The following is a 20,674-nucleotide window of genomic DNA, read 5'->3' on the forward strand; positions in this document are numbered from 1 at the left end:
CGAGCGGGCAGAGGCTCCCTGCCCCCAGGGCTGCGGGGACCGCCAAGGGCTCAACGGAGAGTCCCCGGCGCAGCCCGGCTGGCAAGAACCCGACGCTCCGGCCGGCTGCAGAAGCGGTGAGTCCGGCGTGGGCGGCGGGGAACGGGGGGCGGCTTCCCTCCCTCTCCCGCCCGGAACTTTCAGGCGGCGGCCGGAGGGCGCCCCACGCTCCCCTCTCCCCGACGGGCCGGGCTAGGGAGCAGGCTGGGCGGCGGGCGCAGCGGCAGCAGGGGAGGCGGGAGGCGGCTGGGCTCCTCGCCTTGACCGAAGGGGCGGCTCCGGGCGGGCGAGGACGGCGGGCGTCAGCGCCCATCCGAGGCCAGTGGCTGCGCGGTGGACTGGCAGCACCGGGACCGGGTTCCGGCAATGCAGGTTCCGGACAGGGAGCCATCGACTCTTGGGCTCCTGCGTTGGCCAAAGGCAGCACATCAGGGTCTCCCTACAGCCCCCTCCCCGCATGTGATGGTGCCCAGGGCAGCCTTGGTGCAGCGGCGGCCACCCCGTCTTCCTGACCGCCGGGAGGGAGGGAGGGAGGGAGGGGTGCGTCTCAAAGGAGCCGAAAGGCCGGGCTCTCCAGAAGCCGCCCAGGGGGATCCCGGGGATCTGGGGCGCCCCCCCCCCCCCCCGCCCAGTTGTCTGGATGTTATTTGGTTGTGTGGAAGGATTCTTCTCAGGGAAAAAAGGCTCCTGTGGGAATGGCGCTCCTGAAGGCTCTGAGATGGAGAGGGTGGGGTTTCTACCATGGGCCCACTTGGGTCAGTGCAGGAGCAGCCAGGAGGGCAGAGGCATTCACTGGGCAGAGGGAGCTTGGCTTGAACCTTGGGGGGGGCTTTGTGTTGGATGAGCCCAGCCGCTTCGCTTGGGATAAGTTGTCATACTTTGTAAAGACCCAACCTGGATTAATTCGGGGGTCACAGCTGGAGTGTGGTGGAAAGTGAGCCCCAAGTTTAGTTCAGAAGGTGCTTTCCTGCCCCTGTCCTTGGTGAGCCTTGGCCTGTCTTGGCTGGTTAAAACTCCACATGTGGGGCTGGGCTACCTTGGCAGCAGAGCACACGCATGATCACGGATGTGCTGGTGGATGATTTGATGACGTCACTTTGTGGGACTCAGCAAGAGATCCCCACCCCAGCCGGTTCCTGTGTGGAGCAGGGCCCACAATTCTCAGGAAGGCCAGAGGGTGGGAGGGGCATGTGGGGAAGACAGTTGCCCACCCAGAGCCACTGACAAGGTCAGGCACCAATCAGAGGAAGAGCCCCCTGCCCTTCGACCCAGGGACCCCCTCCCCTTCCTGGACCTCCTGCTGTGTTCCAAGTGCCCTCCGAAGGCCCCTTGTCAAAGGGATCTCCCAGAGGTCCTCCACAGGAAGGAGCCGGGATTGTGCACAAGGCTCTCCTCTCCCTCCGGCCAGAATGGGCCAAGCAGCAATCGGGCAGAGAAGTGTGGAGACCAACTGAGTTAGGGTTGTTGTAGAGCCCACTGGGGGCTGCTCCTGGTGGGCTCTGGGCCGTGGCTTCTGGCCTCCCGGCCAAGCCCTGGGTATTACCAGCTGCCAGGTTTGTCCCACCCGAGCAGTGGGGCTCCTTGCCACGTCCCCCCACCCTCGGCAGTCACATCCTGTTTTGAGAGCAAGGCACCTGGCCCCCCCTCTTGTGCTCAGGTTATCCAGAGAGAAAAGGGGGCAGGGAGAGGAAGGCAGTGGCTCTTCAGCCTTTCCAAGGTGGGGGGGGGCTGGCAGACTCTCCTCCCCCAAGAAGGGCTGCCTGTCCGCCCTGGGCAAACCTCCTGACTAGCAGCACCTCCAGGTATGTGCCTTGGCTGTGGCATCAAAGTCTTTGGGTTTTGCCATTCCTGTGAGGTGCAGAAATGTCAGGATTCTGGCTGCGTTTGGTTGGATGGAAGGATTCTTGTCGGGAGAAAGAATTTTCCAAGTTCTGGCAGGTTAAATGAAAATGCCAGCAGGTGGAACCGAGGATGGCGAAAGGGCAGATCCCAGAATGTTTTTGCAGGAGAGCGGCTGAAGGTTAGCAGGATCTGACACTCCCGTTCTACCTTTCCCGGCACCATCTGGGCTCTTGGTTAGCCAAACCGGCTTCTGTAGGCAGCTCCTCACCCAGGATGCAGCCCCTGGGTCAGCCCCCAAAGGGCAGCTGTGTGTTGAGGGCGACTGCGAGGTCTTCATTCCCCTGTGTTTCTTCTGGTACCCACAGGCCACCCTCCGCCTGGCCAGGACAGCCCTTCCACGAAGGAGCAGGGGGGCTCCCTGGGAAGCTGCTTCCACTCCACTGGCAGCGCACGTGGGCGTCTCAGCGTGGTAGGCCCCTCTTCTGCTGGTTCTGCCGAGGGGGAAGCCTCGCCACCCGGGAAGCTTGCAGGCAAGAGCAGCTTCTGCTGTTGGGGAAGTGAAAGGGGGGGGGGGTCCCTCCTTTCCCTGTCTTCACTTCTTTGGAGGCCAGAAGATCGGGGGTCCCCACCCCCAGACCCAATTTCTACAGAAGCCGGGCACATTTGCACCCAGGTGCCAACAGCATCGGAGCTGAGTGGGAGCAACATCAGGGAAAGGAAGAAGAGCCACCACTGTTTAATTTGCTCTGAGAAAACCTCTTAATTAGCCTCATTTGGCAGCTCCCCAGCAGGCACCAGCGCAGACCGAGGAAACGGGCATTTGGCACTTGGGGATGCTCTGAGCCACCAGCCACTGAGCGTCATCGGGCTCCGCTGCTCCCAGCCCCACCGCTCGCTGGGTGGACTCGGGCTGGGCCTCAGTCTCCTGCCGGGCAGCCAGCTCTCCCCAGGCACCAGCCCTGCTGCCAGCCAGAATGAACGAAGTCCTGGACCCGGCGGCCAACCTGGGGGTGGTCTCGGCCACCACCTGCGTCTCCAAGGTGGAGCTCCGCATCTGCTGCAAGCACCTCCTCGACCGGGACACCCTCAACAAGTCGGACCCCTGCGTGGTCCTCCTCATGCAGTCCCAAGGACAGTGGGCGGAGGTAGGTGGGGAGCGGCTGCAGGGAGGGCGGAAGGGAGGCAGGGGGCGGCTGGAGACAGGTCCAGAGGAGAGCAAGCTGGGCAGGACCATCCAGGGGAGACCCTTGCGGCCAAAGTCCCAGCAGCGGCTCTCTGTCCTTCCGGGCTCACCCGTCTTCCCTCTGTCCTTTCAAGCAGCTCCCCAGCTCAGGGTCCTTCCAGTCTGCCGGCTGGACGGAAGTTCTTATCCCCCATAAGCAGCCAAGTCGTTCCAGGCTGCTCAAAAGTCCGACCTTTTAGCGGGTTGGGAAGGTCTGCTCCAGCCCCCCCCCCTTCTCTCCACAAATGAGGGACAGGTGTGTTGCAACCCCATTGAGCAGCCCTGTCCCCGGATGAAGGTCTCTGTCCTTGCAGGTGACTGGAGATGGTCACCCTGACTTTTAGGGAGACTTTCTGAAGCCCAAGCATCTCCTAGGGATCGGCTGAGATCTTTCTAGCCGCCTGTTTTTCAGGGCCAGCAAAAGGACTCGGATGCCGGGCATCCGCCTGGGGTTGGCTCCCTTTGGGCTTGTGGGTGAGGGTGCTGGTTTCTTCCTTCCTTTAAAGGAAGACCAGAGAACGGGGCTGTGTAGGACTCAAGAGATCTTGGGAGGGGGGGTACTCTGTGGGTCTGGGGCCAGAGGGGCAGAGAAGGAGGACTGGGCACAGACCTGCTTCCACCCAAGAGCACGAAGAAGGGTCTTTTCAGGAGGAGGCGTAAAGCCCTCACACTTAGTAGCAGCACAGGCATGAAAGTCTTTAAGGGATCTGCCCGACTCCCTTCCTGTAATCAGTTCCTGTTAATGGACTAAGCCGGCTAAATGGAGGGAGCTTTGCCACTTGACTGGCTGCTCTGAGAGTTCTGCCTTCCTCCCTGAAGGTGGCCTGGCTCCCCTCTTGGGGCCCCCGGGAGGGATGAGCTGCCGAGGGCTGGTTGCCGTTTAACAGGTCAGCTGAAGGCTAAAAGGGGTGTAGATGCAGAGGTGGCTCCCTCTGGCCGAGCAGGAGCTCTTGGGGCTTTCCAGCTTCCTCTTCCCTGCTTCCTCCATCCACAGTGGAGGCCAGTTCTGCCCTGAGACCCAGAGTTAGGCTGCATGCAACGCTGTCGAGTCTGCTTGGCCCTCGCAAGGCCCCAAAGTGGCCTCCCCAGATGAAATGCACCGAAGCAATGCAGCAGCCCCTGAGGCTGATGGGCTTCCTTGGCAGGGCTCCATCTCTGCACTTAGGAGAGGGGAGAAACCCTGGTTTCTGCTGCTGCTGCTGGCTGTGCCCTGGATGGAGCTCGCCCTCCGGCCCCCTTGCTAAAGCCCCTTCCCAAAGGCTCGGGACTCCCGCATCAGAGTCTTGGGGGGAGAAGCTCAGAGTCCCCATTGCTTCCCTTTGCTTCCAGCATGGGCCTCAGGGGCTCACCTTCTGCCTGGACCTTGAGTTCCTTCACCCGCAGGGGGCCAAACCCAACCATTGAGCTGGGGCTTGTGCATCTGCTGTGTGCGTCCCCCTCCTCCAGTCCCCGGCGTGGCTGGATTTGCCTGGAAAATCTACTCAAAGGGGGCGGGGGGGACCGTGCTCTGGCCCCAGCTTTGGGCTCCCTGGCCTTGGGGCCCTACGGCAGGACGAACATTCCCTGCTTACCGGCAGACTTGTAAGATCTCTGTCCATGTTCGGCTCATCAAGTCAAAACAGATCATCCAAGAACCAAGCCTGGAAAGGGGGCTTAGCTGTCATCAGATGCCACTCATGTCCTACTTCAAAGAGCCACACCAGAGACTCCTCGGGGCACTGCAGAGGGCGCTAAATGCCTGGCATCTGTGGGGGCAGAGGGCACTTCTTCCTCGCCTGAATGTGAGCGGGGGCTTCCTAAGGACATTAAAATTTGCCGACGGAAACTCCCTGCTGCACAAAAGCACCCTTCCCATCAGATGTCCTAGCAAGGGCCGGTATTGCTGTAAATATTTTTTTTTGGGGGGGGGGGGGGAAATCAAGCTGCAAATTCCAGTCAGCAGGAATTGACAGAGGCCCATTCACAGCACAAAGTGGTCTGATCTAGCCACCGGGTACTTGCCCTCCCCGTGCTGCCTTGGCACTGCCCCCGAAGTGAGCTCCCCAAGCCATGGCAGTCACCCCTTAAATCAGGGCACGGGTAGGCAACCCTCCCTGTCCCATTGGCCCTGTTGCTCCACCCTATCCGGAGCCTTTATGCGTGTGGCAGCGGCAGGAGGGTTCTGCCAGACCTGCTGGTTACCCCAGTCTGCCCACGATTCTCCTCCCGCTTTCTGGCACGTGGCTCCTTTGCCAGCCTTCGGGGTTAATTGCCTGCAGCTTCAAACACTCCTGAGATGTGAAGGTTTCCTTCGTCCTCTGCTTGAGGCTCCCAGACAACAGGGACTAGCAACCTGGGCTAAGCTGGGCGGGCCGGGAGACAAGCCAAAAGGCCTCCCCCAGCCCCACCTGGGCCTGATGAGGGCCTTTCTGTGGGGCAGAAGGAGCCTGGCTCCCCACCTGAAGGGTCCGGCAGAGGCCATGTAGGCAGGGCCTTTCGCTCTCGGGGGCAGTGGGGAGGGCACAGCCAGCAACGGCGCTTGTGGCACCCATGGAATGTAAAAGGGGGCGTTTTGCAGGGGCTGAGCAGGGCCAGTCTACAGTGTCAGCCCCCTGCTTTGGGGCACAGATCCCGCTGCCTTCCCTTGGGGGAGCAGTGAGCCCCGTCGCTCGGATGCTTCTTGCCGGCGACGGGACTTTCAAAGACGCTTCCAGGGACCCCCAAAGCAACCTGCTTTTTGTGGCTGCTCCGGCACTGAAGCTGAAGCCCAGCAGAGGAAACCTGCCTGCCTCACCTGAGAAGTTGGCAGAAGCTCCAACAGGTGATGCACACAAGGTCTCCCTTTGCAGGGTTGGGGTGAAAAGTAGGGTGATGTAGCGGAACGGCTGAAACAGCCAAAATGGCTGCCTGAACGTCAATGACCTCCCTCATTGTTTGGCTGTTAGCTGCAAGGCCCCGGGTGAGCCTTGAGACTGATGAGCTTCTGGAAGCTTCTGGAAGGGTCGCTCCCCCACCCCCCAAGTCCCATGCTCCTCTCAAGATGGGGCTCCAGAATCCTCTGCCTCCCACTCCCCATTCAGCAGTTGCTGCTCTGATTTAGTTCCATTTCTGCTCCCTCCTCTGGGTGTTTTTAACCCTCTCTGGATCACCTGTCCAGAGCTGGATCCCAAAGCGCCGATCCCTCCTGCATCCAGGCTGAGCCTCACAGAGAAGCCCGGATTTCTGGCATTCGGCACCCCAGGAAGGAGAAAGGGGAGAGCCTCTCTCGCCTGTCCGTAGGCCTTCAGAGGGAAGTTTGCACAGCAGATGGCCGCATTTCTTTAGCACGGCCAATCTTGGTGAGCAGCCCATCCCTAAATCCAAGGTCCCAACGGATCCTGGAGCCCTTGAGTAGATATAACATGTACCCATTTAATTGGCAGCGAGGCTCTGCACGGTCCTTCTCTTTCATCCAGCCAGCTCTCCTCTGAAGCAAGCACTGATTGCCTGTTGCTTTGTTCGGAAGCCCCAGTGAAGCCGAGAAGAAGTGGAGGAAGGGCCGGTTGGGCGTTCAGAAACAAGACAGGCAGCTGGCCTTCAAAGGAGCCGCCGGGGAGGGGGGAGCAGCACCTCCCTTGGCCTGCGTAGAGAGCCCAGCTCCCCCCTCCAGCTGCAGACCTCAGGGCCTCCACAGAAGCCCTGCTGCAGGCAACCGAGATATTGAGGGGGGGGCTGGTTCCAAGCTGGGGGTACTGCTTAAGCCCTCCTGCCCAGGGGCAGATCTCGGTTGCCTCGCAGGTGGATCAGTCAGCTTAAGATTTGTCCGCTTTGTGAAAGGGAAGGAGAAAAAGGCTCGGAGCCTGGAGCAAAAAATCAATATTGAAATATCGCTCTATTTTCAGGGGAGCCGGCTGTCTTTGCCGATGTTAACAGCCACGGAAAATCACTTTGGCTGATGTCCCAAAGGGCTGTGTGTCCTGACATTGATAAAGTTACCATTTCATGCCAGGCATTATTTAGAAATCCCGAGAACCCAGAGCGACGGGGCAATAGGTCTGCCGTGCTCCATGAGCCACCTGCCCCGCGATGCCTCTGGCTCTCTTGGAGATGGGAAATAGTTGTGGCCTTGTCCAGCTGCTGGGGGGGCTCCCTGGGCAGCCAAATCTTTGGTCTCGTCACCTGCGAATATCTGTCGAGAGCCCAGAGCTGCCCTCTGGGAGAGGGGCAGTGACACACATTTGATTAATCAATTAATCCATCAGTCATCCCAGAGGCTCAGCCCACGCAAGGGGGCTTCCTGCCTGCCGTACCCCTGCCCGCAACAATTCCAGCGCAGGGCATGGTCCTTCCAATGCCCGCCGGTCCTTGAAATCATGCCACACAGGCTCCTCTGCCCCCACTCCCCAAATCTGGCCCTCGGTCCACCCACTGAAGGCTTCCCAAGGAAGCTGCCTGTCCCTTCCGGATCGCAATTTGCTGCATCCAGCATATGGGTCACGATGAGATGGATTAAAGCTCCACTGAAGATGAGCTGCATGGCTTACTTTGAGAAGATTATCTCTGACAGTGGATCTAATTAACAACCCCCCCCCACTCCTTGGGAAGAAGATAGTTGGGGAGGGGTAGAGAAAGGGGCTTTGGGGGAAATCAGTGACGTTCCCTCCCACTTGGCTTGGCACACCAAAACCCAAGCTGACCAGGAGGGGCAAATGGGCGTCTCTGCTTTGTTATCTACAGGGGCAGCGGAAGCTCGACATGGCCCATCTTGTGGCCGGTTGCAGATAAAGAGTGAGGGTACCGCTGGGGGGGGGGAGGCGTGGGTAAATGTGTGCGCTTGAAAGCCACCCCTCCCACCAGAAAATGGCTGTCTTTAGCCTGGAGAGAACGTTTGCCTTAACCCAAGAAAGCTGCCCAGATCCAGAGGGAGAAGCAGAAATAAAGAGCCAAGAAACCTTTTGGGCATCTCTTGTCTGTCCTTACCCACCTACCTACCTACCTCTCTCCCTCCCTCTCTCTCTCTTTCTCTCTCCCTCCCCCCTCTCTCTTTCTCTCTCCCTCCCCCTATCCCCCCTCTCTCTTTCTCTTTCTCTCTCCCTCTCTCTCCCTCTCCCTATCTCTATTTCTCTCCCTCCCTCCCTCTCCCCCCCTCTCTTTTCTCTCCCTCTCTCCCTCCCCCTATCCCCCCTCTCTTTCTCTCTCTCCCTCTCTCTCCTTCTCTCCCTCTCTCCCTCTCCCTATCTCTCTTTCTCTCCCTCCCTCCCTCTCCCTATCTCTTTTCTCTCCTCTCTCTCTCTCCCTCTCTCTCTCCTCCCCCCTCTCTCTTTCTCTCTCCCTCCCCCTATCTCTCTCTTTCTCTTTCTCTCTCCCTCTCTCTCCCTCTCCCTATCTCTATTTCTCTCCCCCCCTCCCCCCCCTCTCTCTTTTCTCTCCCTCTCTCTCCCTTTCTCCCTCCCTCCCTCTCTCCTTCTCTCCCCCTCCCTCTCTCTCTCCCTCTCTCTCTTTTCTCTCCCTCTCTCTCTCCCTCCCTCTCTCTCTCTCTCTCTCTCTCCCTCTCTCTCTGTGTGCTGCACTATGAAAAAGAAAGAGAAGGCTGGACACCCTCTGCCTCTTAAGAAAAGATTCTTCTACCTGCTCAGCTTCCACAGGCTTTTAGCAGCAAAGGGCTCCTTGGCTTCCGGCATCTTAACAATTAACACATTTCCTTCAGCCAAAACCTTTCTGGCGCTGGCCCAGGGTTCCTCCTGCCAGGGCAGATTGGCCTGTATTTAAGATGCAGCCGGGCTCTTTGTAGCGTCTGCATTTCCCCTCCTCTGACAGTGATAAGGCATCGGTAATTTCCACCTGGGTGCTGGTGAGAGGGAGCTGGCGTCCCCTCCCGTACAGAAGATGGGCAGGAAATAGAAACCCAGGCAGGTCCAGGCGCAGAAACTTCATAAAGTTATATCAGACGCGTAATCTGATTTCCTTTTTGAGAAGCAGCTTGGCTGATGATTTGCGTGGCGAGAACAAAGTCAGCACCAACTCAAAGCCAAAATGGCCTTTGGCAGAAGCTGCCACCTGAGCCAGGAGCTACGTGGTCCCTCCGAAGGCGGCTTCTCCTCTGAAGAGCCGGCAAAAGGGGAGGCAGGTTGAGTTGACTCTCTGCCATCCTCTGGCACAGGTGGCAAAGGGCCATGGCACTGCAGGAGCTGGAGTGCGCCCAGTTGCTGCCCCTAACAGGCCTTGCAGATCCCTGGCCCACAGCACAGCTGGAGGCTCCTTCAGCTGCAGGTCCAGGAGAGACTCACCTGTCCCCCAGCGGTCACCTTCCACAGGAAAGGCCCAATCCTGCCCCAGCCGCTCCTGGATAAGCAGGCTCGGTGGTGCCTCTAGAGAGAGGGAGGGGCGCCCAGGAGAGCCCGGTGGCCAGGCGCCTGCCTGCTCCTTTTCAGCCACCCTTCCCATCCCGCCAAGTCCCGCGGGTGTAGATAGGTGAGCGAGAGCAGCAGCCTCTGCTGAGCAGCTCTGCCTGCCCCACCCTTGCTCCCCCCTCCCCCCGCCAAGCCTCCCTTCGAAGCTGGGATCGGTGCCCGGGAGGCTCTCATGAGCGTTTCCCCGGCATTCCGCTCTCCCGGACGGCTCTTGTTCCTCGAAAGTTTAGGCGAAGTTTTCCTTCTTTCCCAGCCGAGGCGCAGGATAACCGAGCCCGCTTTCGGAAGGGAGACGCGCTGAGGGCCCGTCCGAAGAAGCCAGAGCCAAAGCGGGGGTGGGGGTGGGGGGCAGAGGCGCTGCGCTCCAGCCAAGTTGACTTGGGAAGGGCGCGCTCTCCGCGCCGGCTTCTTCCGCAGCCGAGGCTCCTTCGTGGGGCCGCGTGGGAGCCCCGCACTCCGCGTGTTTTTCCCTCCAGAGCATCACCGCGGCCGCCAAGCGGCCAAGGGCCCCGCCGGGAGCCCCTGCCCAGGCTCGGAAGGCGCAGCCGAGAAGCGCCCTTTGGGGCAAGGCGGGCGGAGCGCTCAGGACGCGCAACCGGAGCTTGAAATCATCTGGGCCGGGAGAGGGAGTCTCCCTGGGCATCCCAAGCGCAGCGTCCCTTCCCGGGCCTTCTTTCGGGGCGCTCCCCTGCCCAAGCCGGGCCCGGCAGCGGGGAAGGGGGGGAGGGGGCTCTCTATGTTCTACCTCCCTCTGCCAGGCTGAGCCTTCTGGGCTTGGTGGTCCCGGGTGACGCGGCCTCTCTGTGCCTGCAGGTGGAGAGGTCCGAGGTCATCCGGAGCAACCTGAACCCCGTCTTCGCCAAGGTCTTCACGGTGGACTATTACTTCGAGGAAGTGCAGAAGCTGCGCTTCGAAGTCTACGACATCCACGGGCATGGCGGCCCGGGCACCCACGATGACGATTTCCTGGGGGGCATGGAGTGCACGGTGGGGCAGGTAAGGCGGGGGGAGGGGAGGGGGCAGGCGCCGGGCTCTGGGCGCCGAGGCCTCGACGATCAGCTGGGCTAATCTGCGAAGGAGCCCCTCGGAAGAGGCCGCCCCGCCTTACAGCCCGCTGCGCCTCGAGGAGGGCAAGACTCTGGTCTCGCTCCCGGCAGAGGGGTGTCCCTGGCAGGCATCGGGTTGGCCGGCAGGAGAGACCCCCGCGGCTGCAGACTCTGCCCCCACCGCGAGGCTCAGGGGGCGCCTCCTTCTCCGCCGGGTAGGGGGCGAGGCTGGGAGCAGCGACGGCGGAGAAAAGGCTCCCCTCGGTGGGCCCAGCCCCGCCTCCCATAAGGGTCCCGTCAGCCCACCTTTCTGCTCCTCTTTGCAGATCGTGGCCCAGAAGCGGGTGAGCAAGCCGCTCTTTCTCAAGTACGGGAAACCTGCCGGCAAGTCCACCATCACCGTGAGTGCCCCCCCCCCGCGGAAGGTTGGAAGTGGAGGCTGGGGGGATCCCCTGACCGACAGGGCGGGGCCTCTGAAGGAGCCTCTCTCCACCCTCTTGACAGGTGACCTCGGAGGAGATTTTTGGAGACAACGGCTTCGTGGAGCTTTTCTTTCGGGCAAAGAAGCTGGATGACAAGGTGGGGGAGGGGAGGGGCTGGCTCTTCTCCCTTGCGGGAGGTCAGCCTGGGGAGGGGAGGGTCGGTGTGGCCACCCTGGGCCTGAGAGGTGCAGGCAAGGGCAGAAAGGAACCGCCATGCTGCCATTCAGACAGGTGAGGTGGGATAAATTGGCCTGGACAGGTGAGTGCCAGTACAGCCCCCACCACCAGGGCCCCCCCTCCCCAGGAGCAGGCAGGGCCCAGTTTGGGGAGGAGACGGAAGCAGCTGCTCATCCCTCTGTCTCCCACCATCTGCTCAGGAGCTGCAGGGGAGGGGCAGGTGGAGCAGCAGTTTCTATGAGGAGTGAAAAACTGGCATCACGAGCAAACATCTAGCAAACAGGCTCTGTGTGCCTCTGTGTGTGTGTGTGCCTGTGTGCCTGTAATCAGAGCCATCCGTGCAAATTCGTCATCTTACGTGACAGAGATAAATCAGGCTGGCATCAAAGCTGTGAAATTGAATATGAATGCCTTTTTAAAAAAATGAAAAAGGATATTTAAAAGTTGAACAGATGGAGCCGGAAGCGAAGAGGAAGGAGTGCTGGAGAACGTGCTGGATGGGGTCTGCCTGTTGGTGGGGAAGGGGCTTCTGCCGTGGGGTTCACTCTTCTCTGCCAGCCAGCCTGCATGCAAGGCAAAGCCCCCCCCCTTTACCTCCCAGGGCCTGGGGTTTAGGGGACCCCTCTCCCACTCACCCCCTTCCTTTTCCCAACCATCCAATGAAGTGGGGAGTGGTCTTCAGACGCCGAACGAAGAACAGATCCAGGTGGGATTGAGGAAAACTCCCCAGGTTTGGCCAGACCTGCAACAGCCCTCATGCCAATCAAACGCAGGTCAAACAGAGGCTCTGTCACACAAGGAGACGGCCTGGGTGTGCCTTGGAATAAGTTGCCTCCTGCCTGTTTATAGTTTATAGTTTATAGTTTTATTGATTTGTATGCCGCCCACTCCTGAAGGACTCCGGGCGGCTTACAATAAAACAAGGGAGGGGGGATAATACACAAACAACATATTAAAATATACAACAGTCACAATTCCCAGGGGGCTGGATATTTCGAGAGCCCCCCGGCCTGCTGGAGCAGCCAGGACTTAACAGCTTTGCGGAAGGCTGGGAGGGTAGTAAGGGTCCACACACCCCAAGACCCCAGGAGCCTAGCAAGAGCAGGAGAAGAGCCCTCCCTTGATAAGAGGTTAACCCTCTCTCCCCTAGGATCTTTTCAGTAAGTCAGATCCCTTTCTGGAAATCTACCGGATCAATGATGATGGAAGTGAGCAGCTGGTGCACCGGACTGAGGTAAGAGCCCCCTCCCCTCCTAGGGTCCAAAGGATGCATTCCCAACACCCTTGCTCAGAGAGGAGAGAAGCTACTTTTCATCATAAGCTTCTGGTCCTCATGGGGAACGAAGGGAGGTCCTGGGTCCTCCACGCCAAGAGGCCCTCTCCAGCTCACTGTAGCAATTCCCACCACGGCCGTGGCCCTGGGGGCTCCTCACTCCTCCCTGCCCCCTTCAGGTCAGCCAGAGGGGTTCAGGGAGCAGAGGGGAGATGCAACTCTTGGGGTCTGAGTAGGAAACCTTCAGGCCCTTGTGGACAGGGACCCCCCCCCTCCAGCCCACCCACCCCCAGGCTGCCTTTTGAGACCCTGTTGTGCTTGTCCTTTGCAGTTTGTCAAGAACAACCTGAGCCCCATCTGGGAACCTTTCAAGGTCTCCCTGAACTCTCTCTGCAGCTGTGAAGAGAAGCGGAAGCTGAGGGTGAGGGATTCTTTTTTGGGGGGGGGGTGAAGGGCCACCCACTGATGCCCTAAGCCAGGGTTTCTCAACCTTGGCAACTTGAAGATGTCCGGACTTCAACTCCCAGAATTCCCCAGCCAGCGAATGCTGGCTGGGGAATTCTGGGAGTTGAAGTCCGGACATCTTCAAGTTGCCAAGGTTGAGAAACACTGCCCTAAGCCAAACCCAGCTGCTCGGGCTGCATCTACAGCAGCGCCCCCAGCAGGCGAGGAGGGAGGCTTGCCGAGAGTGGGGGTAGCCCACTTCTGAGTCCAGCCATGCGTTGCTGCCTTGGGGCCCCCAAGATGCCAGGCCAGCACACTCCGGCCCTGGGGGAGGGGGTGGGGTGAGGAGGCCGGACCCTGGGCAGTCCAGGGGTCCTGAAGGTCCGTCTCCTGCCTGCAGTGTGTCGTCTTTGACTACGACTCCCGAGGGAAACACGACTTCATCGGAGAGTTTTTCACCACTTTCGAAGAGATGCAGAAAGCCACGGGGGGCAACAAGGTTGGTGCGCAGGGAGGAAGCCAAGCACACAGCCCCCTCCCCTGGGGATCTCCACAGCTGGGGAGGGGGCTTCCTGGAGAGAAAGCAGCCCCCCACAGGGGCTGGATGGGGCTGGTCAGCAGGGATAAAGAGAGAACCCTTTCGCCCCCCCCTCCCCATCAGATCCAGTGGGACTGCATGAACCCCAAGTACAAACTGAAGAAGCGGAACTACAGGAATTCGGGCGTGGTCATCCTCCTGGACCTGAAGGTAAGTGGCCAGTCCATGGGCCGGCCCCTCGTCACCAGTGGGGGTGCGTGGGGGCTGAGCAAAGGGGAATCTAGGGAGCAGAGGGCCGGGTGATGGGTCTGCTATGAATACTGGTAACCCAGACAGGCTCTTGCCCCCTCCCCCATCCCATATGAGGGCTGCAGCCCCTCCTTGTAATTCTGCCCACTGGGCTGCAGACCTCTTGCCCTGTCTTGGGCAGAGAGCTGGGCTGGCAGGAAGCAGCTCTCCTCTCCTCTGCTTCTGGCTGATGCCCGGATTCTCTGGAAGATCCACAGGGTTTACTCCTTCCTGGATTACATCATGGGCGGCTGTCAGATCCACTTCACGGTGAGTAGCTGCGCCCAGACTCCCCGGCTGGCCCAGAGCAGGCCGAGGGCCTCCGGAGCCAGAGCCAGGCAGGGGCACCTCGTTGGGCCTGGGGGCTTGTTTATCAGTTCCTCCTTTTCCTGCTTAGAGATGGGCCCACCGTTGGCTCTTACCCTGGCAAGGGAGAGGCTGAGCACCCGGGGAGGGGCCGCGGGCTTTGGAAAAGTGGGCTTTATCTTGGCCCTCCAGGCGGGCTGGGCCCCCGCCAGGCTCTTGGTCCCCTCCGCTTCTGGCCATGGCGGTTGGAGGGCCCTGTTGGCAGCCGGCACAGATTCCTCTCTTTCAAAACAAGAAGCAGGAGGCAGATTGCGTTTTGAAAGAGCATCTCCTTCCTGGAGTGAGTCAGTTCCAGAACATGGCAAGGAACAGATTGCTGGCTCGGGGCCCGCTTTGCTCGCGAGGGCATGCGCCGGGCAGCATCCCAGGAACGAGAGCCCCTCACACGCAGGAGGTGGGCGCGTGGGCGGTGGGTGAAGAGGGAGGGAGAGAGACGGCGGCCATTCCTGCTTCACTCCGACTTCAGGGCTGAGGGGTGAAAATGGCCTCTGGGGATTCTTCCCGTTAGTTGATGTCAGTTTCTCTTCACTCCCCCAACCCAACTGGGACAGGAACCGATCTGAGGAAGTTCTCCTCTGCCTTTCCAGATGTTATGCCTCTCCAGGGGGGTTTCTGTGCCTCCTCATTTCAGACCCCGTGTCAAATGATGGGGAGGCCAGGGTCTGCCCCCCCCCTTGATTTTGCTCCAAAGCTAGGGAGACCCACCTGCTGACTCCCTGACCCCTCGGCCTCTCTCCCCACCCCCAGGTGGCCATTGACTTCACAGCCTCCAATGGGGACCCCCGAAACAGCTGCTCCCTTCACTACATCAACCCTTACCAACCCAACGAATACCTGAAGGCCCTGGTGGCCGTGGGGGAGATTTGCCAGGACTACGACAGGTGACATTGGGGGAGGGGCAGGGAGGATCTTGGTGTTGACAGAATCTGCGGGACTTTACACTCAAGGGGGAGGCTCCCTCTGACCCCCACCCGGGCCAGCTAGCGTGTTCATCCCCATCTCCCCTCCCCCCATGGCCAAATCATTGGGGAAATCCAAGAGGGGGTCTTGGGTGAGGGGCTTCCAAGCCCTTTGCAGACAGAGTGACCGGTTTCTGCCTCTCCCCAGCGACAAGAAATTCTCTGCCTTGGGCTTTGGAGCAAGGATTCCCCCCAACTACGAAGTAAGTCAAGGGACCTGCGTGGAAGGAGACAAGGGGGGGGGCAGAGGCATCCTGGCCCCCATTGGAGAGGCGCTTGGGAGTTGTCCCTGTGGAAGGCTGGGCCCCCAGTGGGTGAGCTGCCATCACATCATCCCAGCTGCCTCTTGCCCCCCCCCCCCTCGGCATTTCCTTTTATTTGCCTTTATAAGAAGACCAAGACTTTTAGGGCAACTTCCGGAGGTCCTGAAGGGGCTGTTCAGCCTTAGGGCCCCACAGGTTTCTCAGCTGCTTTGCTGCCCTGAACTTACCACTTGGCTGGCCAGCCCTTCTGGGTGTTGGTGTGCCCATCCAGCAGCAGTGAAGCAGGGCAAATCAGCCCTTGTGCCATCTCTGCATCCAGCCCCAGCCTCCTGCCACCGCCAGGACCTCCCTCCAGCTTCTCTTGCCAGCCGGCTGAGTGGTAGGATCTCCCTGGCCCTTTGACAGCTCCGAGCCCTCCGGGATACCAGAGCAGCTGCCACCGTTCCATCCACCAAGCGTTGCCAACAGGGCAGCCTCTGAAACAGCGGCTGGTGGAGGCTCCACAATTAACCTTCCTTCCCTGCTTCCTCCCTCCCTCCTTCCCTCCCTCAGGTCTCCCATGATTTTGCCATTAACTTCAGTGCTGAGGACGATGAGTGTGAAGGTGAGGACACAGGGGGCTTCTGCTCCTTTTGGCTTTCTGGGTGGCATTTCCCCTGGTGCTTCTCCTGCCTTTGCCAGGCCAAAAGGCCGCTGGCACCTGTGGCTGGGGGAGCACATCTGCTCTCCAGCCCTGCCCCTTCTGGACTGAGGGAAGGAGGGGCCTTTGCAGAAGGGCCCCCAATCTCTGCCTGGGGGCTTTCCCCTCTGCTCTTGGCTTAAGTTCAAACGTTCTCTTCACTTGGAATGAGGCCCCCTGCCCCTCCCCCCAGCAGGGCCCACTGAATCTCCCCCCCCTCCTCCCTAGGCATCCAGGGGGTGGTGGAGTCTTACCAGAGTTGCTTGCCCAAGATCCAGCTCTACGGCCCAACCAACGTGGCCCCCATCATCTCCAAAGTGGCCAAAGTAGCCGCCAATGAAGAAAAGACGCAGGAGGCTTCGGTGAGTGTGTGGGAATCGGCAGAGACATTCCGGGTGACGGTTGTGGGCTGCGTCTCCTCTGACCTCGGGGTGCCCACGTTTGCTGGAGATTAAGCTCTGTTGCCAAACCTCCAACCAGCAAGCTCTCCCTCCGTTGGGCCGAAAAGTAGATGCCAGGCAGGCAGGGCTGTGGCGGTGGGTGGGTAGGTGGGCTCCTTGCCTCCTTAGGTGGAAACATTGGACGGAGCGGGAAGGCTGAAGAAAACCGAGGGCCCCTTGGGGCTCTCTGGGCTCCCTGGCTTCCTTCCAGAGGTTTCATGACCCAAACTGGGTAAGAGAACTGATGAGGATCCCTAGTTGGGTCTTGAAACGCCTGCAAGGAAACAGGGGCTCTGAGAGGCCCAAAGACCCCCCGAGGTTTCCACCCTCAGCCTCAGAGACTCTCCTTGATTGGTTTGAGCAAATGTCTCCCCCTGTTATTGACAGGTGCCAGGTGGGCGAGGACCAGGGCGAGGCTTCTCATCCTGCTCAGGGCAGCTCTTGGCAGGCTGACTAAGTGGCTGGAAGCTTTGCTGCCAGTCTTATCAATTAATGGTGGCAACTGATGGGTCCGTCCGCATGGCCTGGGGGGGGTGTGAGTGGGTGGCAGGAGGGAGGGAGGGAGGGAGGGAGGGAGGGAGGCTGGGCCCCCAGCAGAGCAGAGAAGGAAGGCCAGGGAGCCCGAGGGGGGAGCAGAAGGAACTCTGTGGAGGAGGCAAATCCAGCCTCCTTGGACCTGTCTGTCACTGTTGGACTTTTGAATCAGCTCAACTGGATTAAGGAAAGCAAATGGAATTATAAAACAAAAACAGAACCCACGAATTACCTGATCCACCTGGTGGCATTTAATAAGACGGTTGGCTTTCAATTCAATAAGAGCCGAGGTGGCGCAGTGGTTAAATGCAGCACTGCAGGCTACTTCAGCTGACTGCAGTTCGGCGGTTCAGCGGTTCAAATCTCACCGGCTCAAGGTTGACTCAGCCTTCCATCCTTCCGAGGTGGGTGAAATGAGGACCCGGATTGTTGTTGGGGGTGATATGCTGACTCTGTAAACCGCTTAGAGAGGGCTGAAAGCCCTATGAAGCGTTATATAAGTCTAACTGCTATTGCTATTGCTATTGCTATTCCCAAACTGACTTCAGATGGGAGTGAATTGCTCTGCCATGGAATCCCTGAAGGGAGGTTTTCAGGAGAACCCCCGACTCTGGGTTGTCAGAAAGCTCTCGGGCCTTTGCAGGGCCCCCCGTGGAAGGCAGCATCGCTCCAGAGTTAGGCCCACTACCAGGGGTGAAGTCCAGCAGGTTCTGGAGAACCGGTAGCCGAAATTTCGAGTAGTTTGGAGAACCGGCAAATGCCACCTCTGGTGGGGAGGGAATGGAGATTTTGCAGTATCCTTCCCCTGCCACGCCCACTAAGCCACACCCACAGAACCGGTAGCAAAAAAAATATCATTTCACCACCGTCCACTCCGGCTGGTGCCAACTGGGGCTGTGCCTCTGCTGCTCTCCCAAGACTGTAGCCCTTGACACATGCCCAGGAACCCTGCCGCCCTTGCCCGAGGATACCCAGAGAGAGAGAGGCATTCCTCTGCCAAGAAGAAGAGGTTCCCCTCTCTGGCAGATCACCCCTCCCCCCTCATTCTCTTGGAGGAGGAAGCACTGGGGGGAGGGGGCCTCCCAAATTCCAGAATGAGGGAGGGGCTGCCCCCCCTTCTGTGTGCCAACAAGGTCAGTTGGGGGCCATTGGCTGCGAGGCTCATCCAAGGGGAAGAATTTGGGGGAGTTTTGTCTGCACCCCCGACTGTCCCCCACGAGGTTCCTTCCGCCTCCCTCCTGCTCACTTCCTGCCCCTCCCCCGCCTTTCCCAGCAATACTACATCCTGCTGATCCTGACCGACGGGGTGGTGACCGACATGGCGGACACGCGGGAAGCCATCGTCCGGGCCTCCTATCTGCCCATGTCCATCATCATTGTGGGGGTGGGCAATGCCGACTTCACCGACATGCAGATCCTGGACGGGGACGATGGGATCCTTCGCTCCCCCAAAGGAGAGCCGGTCATGCGGGATATCGTGCAGTTCGTCCCCTTCCGAGACTTCAAGAATGTAAGTCCCCCCCCCCTCAGGCAAGACGCTCCCCCCCCATCTGGCTGCTCCTCCCTGATTCTGCAGCCATGGGCACCTCCAGCATGAAGAAAGGTTGCCTTGGATCCACTTGGGAACAGTTCATTTCCCCAGGCCCCTCCTGGCCTTCCCGCTCCCTCTTCCCTTCTCTCCTGATGCTGCCAGGACCCTGGCTCCAGCCTCCCCCTCCCCCCAGGGCTACCCCAGGGCTACCTGCCCCTTGATGATGGGCCCTAGCTGAATGGGGTCTAGGCAGCCTGGAAGGGCTCTGCCCCACCCAAAGGATCTGGAAAACAGGGGGGGTGCAAACTGCTCTCCAGAGGTTTTCCAGCTGCTGCTCACCCTCCAGGAAAGGAGCATCCTTGCGCTTCAGATGTGCCCCTTACGGGCCTTTATGTGTCCTAGGAGGGCCCTGTGGGGGTTTTCCTTGGGCATCTTTTCCTGCTTTCACTGGCGACTGAAATCTCTTGCCTTCTCCCAGTCCTTTCGCTGAGCAAAGCCGCTAGCATGAACACCAGGCCCTGCCAGCTGACCTCTCGGCCTCCTTTGTCTTCCAGGCTTCGCCCACCGCCCTGGCCAAGTGTGTGCTGGCAGAGGTGCCCAAGCAGGTGGTCGAATATTACAGCTCCAAGGCCTTGCCCCCCCGCGGCCCCAAAGGGAGCACCCCCGGCTCTGCTTTGAACTCACCGCAGTGACCCTGCAGCGACCCCACCTGCCACCCTGCGTCTGTCTCCCCCCCTTGTGCTGGTCCTCCAGAAAGCAAGACCCACCGAGAGCTTCTCTGTCCACCGCCAGAGCAGGACGTCTCCTGCCCCCTCCCCCCCCCCGGCTGTTTGGGCCCCAGGACAGCGAAATTGTGCAAGAGGCCAGCAAGTCCAGGAAGGGGCCTGAGATGGGGGGGGGAATGAGGACAGAGAGTGGGCAGCCGGGCAGCAGGCGCTCCAAGTTAGGCAAAGCCAAAGAGGCTGCAGGATTGCGAAGGAAAGAGAGAGGAAGGCCGAGAGGGGAAGTGGGCACCCTTTGCCCCTCATCATTGGCATCCAGATACATCCAGAAGGGCCCAGGAAGCTCCTCTTTGCCCCCCCCCCTTTGGTCTCCCCCAGGCAGGGGAATAAACTTCCATATGTTTTATAGCAAAAAAAACAAAACTTTTGAAGCTGCTCAAGGGGACAGCAGAGCCCCTTCTCTCTGCAACAGAGCCTCTTGGAAATGGGGGAGTAAACAGAGCAGGGGCATTCTGGGCAGGGGGGCAGAAAACAGGGGCACCCCGAGAGGCTGAACTTCTCAGGATGAGTCCTGAGCTGCCTTCCACCGAGGAGCCCGGGACCATCTCTGGAGGGTCCCAGCGCTTGGGAATGGAACCGCAGCACCGTCGGCCCTTCCCCCACCGGCCCCTTGGCAGAGTGGGGTGCAGCAGAGAGACCCTTGCCTCCCCTAGCCCCACTCCCTCCTTGTGCAGAGAGTGGCGATGAGGCCGCCTCCTGGCATGGCACAGGGGCACAGCCTGGTCAAAGGACCAGCTCCGTATTGCAAAGGTCTATTTCACAGCCGCCTCCTGTGCACAAAGCGGTTTGGGTCTGGGGCCCTTCCCCCCCCCCCCGTGCTCTGTAGTTGTCTTTTGCTGTGACGTGTCGTTTGCTGATGGTTGCATGAGAAATCCTAAATGTAGCCAGAAAGACGGCCAAATAAAAGAGATAAAAAAGAGATCCCTGTTGTCCTTGAAACATCTTGAAACAATCACGGACTGCAAACTCAGCCAGGGTTAAACGGAACCTGCTTTGTCTGAAGTGGTGGAAGGTTTCCTGCCTAGGCAGGGGGTTGGACTAGAAGACCTCCAGGGTCCCTCCCAACTCTGCTGTTCTTCTTCCTCTAAGAAGCCATTTCTGACTGGAGGCCAGCCTGCCGCATGAGCTGTGGCACCACTTGGTTTGTGCCATGGTTGTGGGGACAAAATGGGCACGTTGGTCCTTTGTGACCAACTCTGAAGTGACAAACCGCCTGTGTGGAAAGAGCCAGACTTCCGGCGGCTTCTCTACGGGCGTTTTGCGGAATGTAAGGACTGGCAAAAAGCATGGAGGTTTTAGGCGGCCACTCCACATGCCAGCCCCACTCAGACGAACAGACCTTCCGTACAATTGCAGGGTGATGCCCAGTGGTGGGTTGGGGTTGAACGCCCCCCTCCCCGC

The 20,674-nt window shown here is 59.7% G+C and overlaps 1 protein-coding gene across 1 annotated transcript; it reads left to right on the forward strand.

The window, feature by feature from the left end:
* Window positions 1–2,855: 2,855 nt before the first annotated feature.
* On the forward strand, window positions 2,856–19,183 carry CPNE7 (copine 7). Its single transcript, XM_032230847.1, has 15 exons — window positions 2,856–3,026; window positions 10,285–10,467; window positions 10,844–10,918; window positions 11,022–11,096; window positions 12,327–12,410; window positions 12,781–12,870; window positions 13,294–13,392; window positions 13,555–13,641; window positions 13,930–13,989; window positions 14,833–14,966; window positions 15,193–15,247; window positions 15,860–15,911; window positions 16,215–16,348; window positions 18,234–18,470; window positions 19,046–19,183. The coding sequence occupies exons 1-15, from the start codon at window positions 2,856–2,858 to the stop codon at window positions 19,181–19,183; spliced, it is 1,674 nt and encodes a 557-aa protein (XP_032086738.1).
* Window positions 19,184–20,674: the final 1,491 nt, after the last annotated feature.

Source organism: Thamnophis elegans, chromosome 14 (assembly GCF_009769535.1).
Source record: "Thamnophis elegans isolate rThaEle1 chromosome 14, rThaEle1.pri, whole genome shotgun sequence".
Lineage (NCBI taxonomy): Eukaryota > Metazoa > Chordata > Lepidosauria > Squamata > Colubridae > Thamnophis > Thamnophis elegans.